The sequence below is a fragment of the Monopterus albus genome, unplaced genomic scaffold (assembly GCF_001952655.1).
Source record: "Monopterus albus unplaced genomic scaffold, M_albus_1.0 scaffold278.1, whole genome shotgun sequence".
Classification (NCBI taxonomy): domain Eukaryota; kingdom Metazoa; phylum Chordata; class Actinopteri; order Synbranchiformes; family Synbranchidae; genus Monopterus; species Monopterus albus.
This window is the reverse complement of record NW_018128158.1, coordinates 38,081-49,487: the sequence shown is the minus strand read 5'-3', so window position 1 is coordinate 49,487 and position 11,407 is coordinate 38,081. Positions and strand designations below refer to the sequence as shown.

General features: G+C 42.7%; 1 protein-coding gene across 9 annotated transcripts in view; it reads right to left on the bottom strand.

Moving 5' to 3' along the window:
• tcaim (T cell activation inhibitor, mitochondrial) overlaps positions 1 to 11,407 on the bottom strand; it is a 55,242-nt gene that overhangs the window by 13,201 nt on the left and 30,634 nt on the right. For 5 of the 9 annotated variants that reach the window (XM_020622340.1, XM_020622339.1, XM_020622338.1 and 2 more), the window contains 5 exons: positions 10,378 to 10,500; positions 8,407 to 8,504; positions 3,659 to 3,750; positions 3,347 to 3,579; positions 3,119 to 3,279 (listed from right to left, as the gene is read on the bottom strand). In XM_020622340.1, coding sequence (XP_020477996.1) covers positions 3,119 to 3,279; positions 3,347 to 3,579; positions 3,659 to 3,750; positions 8,407 to 8,504; positions 10,378 to 10,500 — 707 coding nt within the window. Of the gene's footprint in view, positions 1 to 268; positions 307 to 2,179; positions 2,265 to 3,118; positions 3,280 to 3,346; positions 3,580 to 3,658; positions 3,751 to 8,406; positions 8,505 to 10,377; positions 10,501 to 11,407 lie in introns of those variants that run through there. The other 4 variants (XM_020622343.1, XM_020622342.1, XM_020622345.1 and 1 more) reach the window with 3 other exon arrangements.

Here is an 11,407-nt window from a genome sequence, read left to right as displayed (position 1 = left end):
AGCTAGCACGGTGAGCTGGGGCAGTTTGGAGTGGAGGATGTCCGAGATGATGGGGTTGAACGCTGAGCTGAAGTCCACAAAGAGGGCGTGGGGAGTCGAGGTGTTGCAGGATGTAATGCAGTGTCATGTTCACTGCATTGTCCACTGACCTGTTAGCCCGGTAGGCGAACTGCAGGGGGTCTACAATGTCCTTCAGGTGGGCCAACACCAGTCTTTCAAAGCACTTCATAACTACAGGTTTTCTTGGGGACTGGAATGATGGTGTAGTATTTGAAGCAGGAGGGGACTTCACACAGCTCTAGTGACCTGTTGAAGATAAGTGTGAAGATGGGGGCCAGCTGATCAGTGCACACTTTCAGACAGGAGGGGGCCACCTTTCTGATCTTTCGTCTTTTAAAGAGGTCACGCATAGATAGGTAAACAACGGAATATGTACCAATGAAAAGAGATGTGTAACACTAAACCCCATATTTTAACTGGCATAATGCAGACATAGTAACCTCTCCAGCCTCACAAAAATTCTCTCAAACATTAAATAAACAAAGCATTAACAGACATGTCACAGATATACTGGCCTCTAGCAGTCAAAACTAACAGGTACTGTGCTCCGGGGGAATCCAGCATTGATGAGTTGATCATTCACCGCCCCGGCCTGGGGTGCTTCACAGGCCAGCAGATCATAGGTTAGACTCAGTCCGGTAAAAGAGTGAGTCCCTGTACAGGATCATTACCAGACATGCAGTAACCTCTGCCCCTGTATTTTCTCCCACACCCTCTGGTCACAGTGTAGCAGCAGGAAGTAAACTATATCCACAAAACCATGTGCAGTTGAAAATGGCACCGGTGGATGTCAGGCAAGCTCATCTGAGCGCGCAACTGCCTGGAGATTATGACCATTCAAGGAAATCCTTAAATTATACTTTATTTTAATAGAAAAAAAGTCTCCTGAGCGAGACATGTAAAAACTGAGTTGCTTCTGCATAGAACTAGAAAAACATAACTACACCTCATTTTTTGAGCTTTAGGTCACATTTAAGATTATAATTCACCATTGTAACATTGTAGATAAGTCAGAAAACAAGTAAAGGCATGTCATGGACTCCTTAAAGTATTTGCTTTGCACTGCATTCTTTGTGGGGAGTTTACTTTACAGACTAAACTGACTATACATGACATTCTAAAAACACAATGGTAGCACCTTGGCTGGCATCCAAATAAGTTTATTTGTCAAACTGTCACAACAAATTTGATGAGGAAATATGCAAATAGATATTCTAATTGTAATTCTAATTGAATTTATTTGTATAGCGCCAAATCACAACAAAAGTCATCTCAGGACATTTTACAAAGTTAAGTCTAGACCTTACTATTATCACATTTTATTTCTTTTTTATTTATTTCAGGATTTCAAGAACTGATAATTGAACCGCAGTTAATCTGAAAATCGATATTTTTATCCAATTCTGTAAACAACTGTGAGACTAGTGCAAGACACCTGCATTAACACCTGCATCCAGCAGCAACAGCTAGCCAAGAACTTCAGCTGCTCAAACAGTGAATATTCTGGTCTTTGCAGCCCACGGAGGTCCAACGGCCTGCGGAGCTTCATGCCTTCATCTGAACTGTGGTGGACTCCTACCTGAACTGGAGACCACTTACGAACTGCAAAATCATCCTTCACAACACTCTACCATAGACTGACCTACTGTCTGGTCATCTTTATGTTCATGTCCAATGTCTTGTCCAGTGTCTTCTTAGAAAAAAAAAACCCATTCTCATATCTGTATGCAGCATCCTTAAACATTAACATCACTTATAGATTTATATCATCTTCTTTTACAGAATCTTTTTCCTTTTTATATTTTAAGTTGGTTGTTTATTGCTATATATAGTAAAAAAAATAGGGCAGTTTCAGGGCAGACCAGTACTTGGCAGGGTCCCCCAGCATGCCTGCTGGGGTGGAGACTGTGAATTCTGCTCATGTTCTGTTATGGGGGCAGAGACAAAGCACCATGAATGAGGAGTCTGGTGGGATAGACTAATTGACTGATTGATTGATTATGGGTGGCACAATGGCATGGGGGTTAGCACTGTTGCCTTACTTCAAGAAGGTCCTGGCTGACCTGGGGCTTTTCTGTGTGGAGTTTGCATGATGCCTGCGTGGGTTTTCTCTGGGTACTCTGGCTTCCTCCCACAGTCCAAAGGCAGGAAGCTTAGGTTTGTTGGGGACTCTAAATTGCCAGCTGAGATAGGCTCCAGCTACCCTATTCAGGAATAAGCGGTATAGGTAATGGATGGATGGATAGATGGCTAGATAGATTACTGATCTTGAGGGCAATTTAGGATGGGCTTTGGTCAACTTATAAATAATTGTGTGTTGTGTTCTATAATAAAAAAAAAAACATCTACTCTAGGGTCATGTGATGTATTTGGGTACAGAGAGCATGCACAAAAAGGAAAAATCTGTTTCTGGTTCCTTCTTCATTCAGTCTACTTTACAATAGCTTGGGGAAGTCTTTTATATAATCCCAGTTTTACAATAATTTTTCAGTCTTAATTCTATTCTCTCATGTTTTAGTTTGTAAATATTATAAAACAAAATACAGCAGCATTTGCGCCATAACATTTAGTGTCCAGTACAAAGGATGATTACTGTGTTATAAATTAGTCTGAGGTTTGTAAAGGTATACCTTTATGACAATTACCTTGTTTGGCAAAGTGGTGCTTACTATTTCATTGCCTTGTGGCATGATGTTAACCATGTTTAATAGATTGTGGAGTAAATATGTGAGACCCTGTGTAACAGAACATTCATCTTTCACAGTCTGATACAAAATATGGTGAGACAATGCACAAGCTGATTTAGGTTTCCTCTTTATAGTCACAAACTATAGAGTAGTAATGATAGAGCAATTTTGTGACACCTGGAGGCAAAAAAGAGAACTGCATGTTGGGTTTTCAAGGGCTGGTACAGAGTAAACAAAAAACAAAAAACAAAAACCTCTGCATTCCTACTGCATGCACACCATGAGGGCACTGCAAACACACCTCAGTGGGAAAGTATGTCACTTAAATTCAGTACCACTGTACCAAAAATGAAATGGTATGTTTAACTTACTGGCTTTTGCATTGGATACGCTGTCTGGCCTTGAGAGCGTGGCGCTGGAGGAAGACCTGCAGCTTAGGAGGGTCACATTTGGTGGGGATAAGGAAGTGCCCCATCTCATGAAGACTAGGGTTAGAGCGGTCACTGTGATTGACACCAACAACAAGGAATGCCTTACACAAAGTAAACACCAGTGACTTGTGGTTGAGGTGTTCAACAGATGGTACTGTGATAGCTTACTTCTCCAACAACATGGCGAGACCCTGCAGACTCCTGGGGTGCAGGCGAAGGTGTCGGGACATCAGGGTCTTGTGGAAGGTGTTGAGGGTCCTGTAGTGCTCAGTGATGGGCTGAACTGTTCCCAGCCTCTCCATGTGGACCACTTGAGTGCCACCAAGGAGGAGGCTGATCCTCTCTTTCAGCCAGTCTGTTTGCTGCAGCAGGCTCTGATAGCTGGGCAGCTGCTCAAACAACTAAGAAACACAGACAGGAGGGGTCAGAAAACAGAGGCACACAGAGATCGTGACAGCAGGGGCACTGCAGCTGCATTACCTTGGTCCACTGATGATGAACGTCCATTGTTCCCAGCATCACATGTCCATAAGCGTTCATTCCTGACTGGTCAGCAAACACAACAGTGTGTCCTGTAAAAAAGTGGAGTTGCTTAAAGAGTTCACCACTTTTAACATCTACTGTACAGAAGTCTGTTTTGCTGCCTTTATGTAGTACAGCTAAATAAAAACTGCTGTAGAAATCAGACCATGGTTCAGATGGAAGCGGTGCAAAATTAAAACCTTAAAAAATGCAGGATATCCCTGTTTCAATTTGCCAAATGTGTGAATTCAGAGGGAAAAGCTGAAAAAGGGTGAACTCTAACCTCTGAGTCTGCTGGAGCACAACACTTCTCATTTACCTTGTTTCATGTCTCCTTAGGCTGGCCCACAAATTAATGTGGCCTGCTATAATTTAGGATATCTCAGTTCTCCAATTCGTGTTGGGAGGAGCAAGGAGGCTTTCCATTTTATTGGACATGTGCAAATAATGCTACTTGAAAGGAGGAGTTTCAAGATGGCGCCATTGTGTTGGGCCTGCCGCTGGCTTCTCCTGTGTGCACTGTGTTTCTGCATGTTTGAAGCTACTACTGTTATTCCCACTCTGATATATGACTGCCATATGCTCCCAGAAATACGCTATTCTATGTTTGATCGCCTGAGCAGACATCGTTACTACCAAACCAACTCATTTCCACCCCCGCCGACCTCGATCCCCCCGTTTCTTCGGCGCTCGGATGGCTGTTCGCCCCGAGCATTCCACCGGCGACGTCGTGGAAGGAGGTCTGGAACCCATTGTAGGCTGAAGTCTTCGCTTTCATCATCCTTGGCAACTGGGAGATTGAGAGAACGGGGCTGTCACTCCTCCAGTGGAACCCTGGTCGAATGCTACCGCTTCCTTAAACCCATCGGCCTGGGCTCAGATCCGCCCTCCCCGCACTTCCGACTGATGAGAAGCTCTGAACGAAGGCACTCTCCGGTCAATATTCACCCTTTGAAGCGTTCCGACTCAGCACAGGACAAGCCAAGTCTGCTTCGCTTTGCTCTTTTTAATGCAACCCCTTTTTAATGAGTGGACAACCCCTCAGATCAATTATCAATAAGATGTTTATTCTTAATGATTTTTGTTGGACTGAAACCTGGCTGAAGTATGGAGATAATTCTATTTTCTCTGAATTGTTGCCTCCGGGCTATTTATTTTTTAATACCCCTTGCCTTACTGGGAGAGGGCGTAGCGTCAGTATTCAAGCAGACTCTTAAATGCCGCCTTCTCCAGGGAAAAACCTATCCCAGTTTTGAGTTCCAAGCTTTTACTCTTCTCCAGCAGTCCCCCATTTAGTCATATACCGCCCTCCTCAATCAAAGGATTTTATTACTGACTTTGGGGACTTTTTTGCAACATTTGTCCCACAATTTGACTATTTTTTTATCTGTGGTGACTTTAACATTCACGTGGACAACCCCTCAGATCAATTAGCTAAGGATTTTAATGCTCTCCTGGAGTCTTTTGATTTCATTCAAGCTGTTTCCTCCCCCACCCATTAGCGGGACTTGGTTATTTTTCGAGGTCTGACTATCTCTATTAGCGATGTGGCTAATTTAGCCATCTCCGATCATTGGGTTATTCGCTTTGAACTTCAGGGACCCAAGTCGGCCCCCACCCAGATGACCCTTGGTCAGACTCGGAGGATTATTACCTCTTCTACATCGGCAGACTTTGCTGCTAATTTCTTGGCAGCAGACCTACACTTCACTGAAACGCAGCATTCCTCGATACCTCAAGTGACTTTCCTCTCTGCGTTTCATACCACCTGTGTCCGGATTATGGATTCTGTTGCGCCGCTGAGGAGGAAAAGAACTAGGAACCTCTCTGATCCTTGGCTGAATGACGTCACGCGGGCCTATCGGAGACGGTGCAGGCAGGCAGAGCGGAAATGGCGGAAGGATGGTCTGCAAGTCTCCTTAGACATCCTAAGAGCCTGTTGCCAGGACTATCAGAGAGCTGTCAGCAATGCTAAGTCTCAGTATCTATCCCAAATTATCTCGGAGAATAGGCATCAGCCGAGAGTTCTTTTTAAGACTATAAACTCGGTTATCAATCCCTCTAGTGCTGTGTTTTCTGAAGCTTCGAATACTTTGTGTGACGACTTTTTATTGCATTTTAGTGAAAAAGTCTGGGCCATCAGAGTGAGTCCTCTACATCTTTCACCTTATGCCCCAGCTGTGTCCTACCCCGGTGATACCTTTACCTCGTTTGCTCATGTGTCCCTCTCAGAACTTAAAAAATGTGTGCTTCAACTCAAACTCACTGCTTCTCCGCTTGATCCCCTACCAGGGAAGATTTTAAAGAAGGTTATTGATTGTATTGGCCCTGGGCTGGTCAACTTTGTTAACTCATGCTTGAGCTCTGGTTCGGTTCCTTCGACCCTTAAGCATGCGGTTGTTAGACCACTACTTAAAAAGCCCAACCTTGACACCACGGTATTAGGAAATTTTCGGCCAATATCCCTATTGCCTTTCCTTGCTAAAGTTATGGAGACGTTGGTGCTTACTCAGTTGCAAACTCACTTAAAATCTTTAGATTTGGGTGATAAATTTCAATTTGGGTTCAGGGCTCGACACAGCACGGAGTCTGCTTTACTCAAGGTACATAACGATGTTGCATTAGCCTTGGATGCTGGACGCCCAGTTATTTTAGCTTTGCTGGACTTAACTGCGGCATTTGACACAGTGGACCACTCCATTTTACTTTTAAAACTCCAGCACCTTTTCGGCCTGGGAGGGGAGGTGCTAAGGTGGTTTGAGTCCTATCTTACCGATAGAACCTATTCGGTTATGATTGGTGACCATTCTTCCGGCGCAGCTTCCCTGACTTCAGGTGTCCCCCAAGGCTCCATTCTGGCCCCTTTGCTATTTTCCCTGTATCTGTCACCACTTGCCGCCATTATATCTAGTCACAATGTTCCCTTCCATTTTTATGCTGATGATATTCAAATCTATATGCCGCTGGTTCAATCAGAGTCAGGTTTGTTTGGTGCATTATAAAACTGTCTACAGGATCTCAAAACTTGGCTAAGTCAGAATTTCCTTTACTTAAATGAAGGCAAATCTGAATTTATTGTTATCAGCCCCCAGTTGGATGGAAGTGCAGTTGATCTTGGCACATATGCCCCCCTGCTCTCTAATGCGGTAAAAAATCTGGGGGTAATTTTTGACGTCAATTTCAACTTTGATAAGCAGATCAAGTCAGTGGTTAAATCCAGCTTCTGCCAGCTAAGACTGCTAGCAAAGGTAAAGCCATTTCTCTCTCATAGTGACTTAGAGAAAGCTATTCATGCGTTTGTGACTTCCCAGCTTGACTATTGTAATGCCCTGTACTCCGGGTTATCCCAGTCATCACTCTCCAAGCTCCAGCTTGTTCAGAACGCGACTGCCCGTCTGCTGACAAACACTCGTCGGCATGCCCATATCACTCCGGTTCTGCTATCTCTTCACTGGCTGCCCGTTAAATAGAGAGTAGATTTTAAGGTTTTGCCTTATGTTTTTAAAGCCATGCACGGCCTTGCCCATCCGTACCTGTCTGACCTCTTGGCTAGCAGAACCCTGCGATCATCGGGTCACCTTGCTCTTGTCGTTCCCCCTGCACACTACAAAAAATGGGGAGGTCGCGCCTTTGCTGTGCATGGCCCTAGGCTGTGGAATTCCCTGCCTTTAGATATATGCTCGATAACTGAGCGGGCAGCGTTTAAGTCAGCGTTAAAAACACATCTTTTTAAACAAGCTTTTAATGTTTAGCGTGTTCACTGATTTTCGTCACCTTTAATAATTTATTTTTTAACTAGTCAGTGTGTGTATTATAGTATTTCTCCTGGGCCCCGAACTGATGTTAGTTTAATTTACTTGTATTAATGACCCATTTCCAATTTTTTCCGTTCATTGCGCCCCACCTGTCATGTCTTTATTCCCCACTAGTGGGGCGCGCCCCACACTTTGAGAACCACTGGTATAGAGCATTGCAATAATCAAGGCTAGAAGTGATAAAAGCATGGATTGCAACCTCAAAATCATTAAAAGAAAGGAATGACTTGACCGTGCCTAACAGCCTCAGGTGGAAGAAACTAGATTTCACAACTGAGTTGATTTGCTTGTCAAACCTCAAGTTGCCATCAAACATCACCCCTAGATTTTTTACAGTTTACTTCAGATGTCGAGCTAGGGGGCCCAAACCCTGGTTAGAAGCAGTTAAGTTCGCCAGGTCACCAAATAGCACATACTCTTTATTTACATTACTTAACTTTTTAAATCTTAACAAAAATAAAGTGCCAACCATGATCTCAAGTCTGTCAGACAGTCAAATAGTGGCTGTAATGATGCCATTAATGGTAAGTAAATCTGAATGTCATCAGCATAACAATGAAAAGAAAGGCCATATTTTCTTAAGACAGATCCCAGTGGGAGCATGTACAAAGAGAACAAAATGTGACCAAGCACAGATCCTTGGGGGACACCACAGGAAAAGATCATAAACTGAACAAATAGTAGTAAATATTCACCCAGAATGTCAACATGACAAAAGAACACATCTGATTTATCTAATCAGATATAAATAAAGCAGAGAGAAATGAAAATATGGAAGAGAACAATGACTAAATCACATATTATGGGCAAACAGACACACTGAGTATAGAGATATGTATTAGTTGTTAGCTGTTAGTACAAAAAGATGTCCTCTCCTCACTGAAACTCTACCTTGCAGGTTGATCAAGACCTCAGGGTTCTGCTGAGATAGTCGGCTCAGACTTCGAAGCTGAGAGCACCTGTGGTCCACTCCCCAACTGCGCTGCCACCTGCACCACACATCATTGTGACAAAATATGCCATTATCATTTGAATATGGAACATGGTAATAGAAGTGTGAGCTATATTTCAACAGCTCCAGTCCTTGTAACTAACTATCTTACTACTTCTGGCGCCACACGGATTGGCAGCAAGTTCCAGCAGCTCTGTCCTCTTTTGTGTTTTCTTGTGATTTTTTTCCTGTGCTTTCCGTGTTTGCTTTGTTATACTTCTTCTGTAGGCCTCTGTGGAGTAGTGCTACTAGGAGTACAACTTTTTATTGCGTTTATGGGAAACGTCCGGTCCCTCTCCAACAAGATAGACGACAAGAGTGGAAAGGGTGTACAGGGAGAGTAGCATTATGTGTTTGTTAGCTGTGTACATAAATAACAGATTGTGCAATCTGGGACATGTTACTGTTCCGGAAAAATTCTGTAGCAAAGACATTGAACTATTAGCTGTCAGTGCACGGCTGTACTATTTTCCCAGGGAGTACTCATGTAATCGTGGTGTACATAAATCCCTCCACCGATGCTACTGCTGCATGCAAGCGCACGCAGGACACCGTGTCTAGGTTGCAGACACAACACCCACATGCTTTAATCCTCATCTCAGGGGACTTTAACCATGCCTCCCTCCCCTTCTCTGCCACCCTCCCTAACTTCAAACAGTATGTTAGTTGCCGCACGAGGGACAATAAAACTCTGGACCTACTGTATGCAAATGCAAGAAATGCATACACCTCCGCCCCCCTCCCCCTCTAGGTCGCTCTGGCCACAACCTTGTCCACCTGCTTCCTGTGTATACTCCAGTGGTGAAAAAGGTGTCACCACAGGTCAGGGTAGTAAAGGTATGGACAGAGGAGGCAATCGAGCAGCTGAGGGCCTGTTTTCACACCACAGACTGGGACATCCTCTGCAGTCCTCATGGAAAGGACATAGACGGCCTCACACACACACTGTGTTTCTGATTACATAAACTTCTGTGTGGAAAATACCGTACCATCCAGGAGAGTACAGACAATCAATTTTTTTCCCTACTTAAAAAAACCAAAACAAAACTCTACAAGGTAATAAAATCTAACAAGAAAATAACAGAAGCCCATTCAGCAGTGCCACAAGACCATAAATCAGTTACTGTGTGTTGTACTACAGCAGCAGAATGGCTATGTTGGAAAAATATTTGTGGGTGGCTATCTCATACCGTGAAACAACTAAATTCTCATTTTTCCAGTTTTTTAGGAAACCTATCCTTGGCCAGGTAAAATGTCACTCCATCAGTTACCTCTTTCTGGTGCTTACTTGTTCTGTCATATGGAGTGCCTTTCTCAAATTAGTTGTTAGTTAGTAGTTGATTTTAGCCATGTAACTGACGGCTTTATAACTGTAGCGGATGCATGCAGAGGAGGTCCTGTCACTGTTAGACTGCCAGCATACTTGTTCGGGTGTTTTCTCCTGAGTTGTTTAAGGTCATCAGACTGCCATCCAACATTTGAATGCTACCTTTGCAAAATTTGGAAATACCTGTTGTTTGTGCCATGTCAGTTTTGGGAAATTCAAACCAGTTCCATATTATCAATGTCAAATTCTTTTTGGGACCAACTCCTCCATGTTGACATCCATGAAGCTACATTATGCCAAGTTGCATGTTGGCTATAGAACAGCAACTGACAGAATTCACACTACAAACAATGTCTTTATAAAGGCAGATTATGGAGGCATTTTAATCATTCACAATCCAATATTGTCATATTGCACACCCCTAGAACAAGGCATATCAGATTGTTTAGACCAGTGGACAGACATCATCAGGGAGGATATAGTATTGTTAACAGCTCTGACAGTGCTTATCCAGTGTTAGGAAAAACAACTGAATCGAGGGTACCTGATATCAGCCAGATCAAATTTGTAACACAATTCCTTCTTCAGTCTGTTCAGCTCTTCTCTTCGGGGAAGACTAGCACTGTGCTTCTTTTTCACTTCAGGTTCGTTGTTTCTCAGCCACAACCTAATAAAAAAAGAAAAAGGCAACATGCATCCTCACAAGGATTCAATTTGTGTTGTAAATTTACAGTATTTTTAAATGTAAAAAATGACAGTTACATACAGTCCTGCCACTTCAATGTGTCATACGCTGCATCAATAATGGGATACGTTTACCGCAATTGCTCATCATTTGTGCCACAGCATTGTGTGTGTTACAGTATAATGTCCGTAGGTTAGGGCTGCACAGGTATGGGAACAAATATATCACAATCCTTTTGGTCAATATTGAGATGACAATTATTTAACACAATTACTTTCTGACTTCAGAAACGAGCATCATGCATTTTACAGACTTGTATTTCACCAGTGAGTTCTATATTTTACTCGAAAAACAAATTAAGTATTTCATCTACCTAAATGTGATTGACAGTTCAGAAGAAATTACTTAATATTCTACATTTATTTTACAAATACATTTTTGCTACTACAGGTTGACAATACAGCCTGTCACAATCTAAAGAACTACTCAGTCTGGGATCACCATGAAACAGCCACATTCATCTCTCTCCCTCTGACTTAATAATAACACTACATATACTTATATTTTCATTATGCTCTCCTGTTCTTTATTTATTGTGTGGATGCTGATTCAGCATCCATACTATGTTTTTCAATTATTTATTGTGTGGATGCAGTAATGCTGCATCCACAGTATGTTATCCTAATCTTTATTGTATGGATGCTGACAAGCATGCATACAATGTTATCCAATTATTTATTGTGTGGATGTAGCATCCACACTATGTTTTCCCCTTATTATTGTATAGATGCTGTAAAGCATCCATACTATGTTATCCAATTATTTATTATACTGAAAAACCCTAGAAAAAAAATCAACTGGACTTAGATTTCTAGCTCGTAGACGTTTC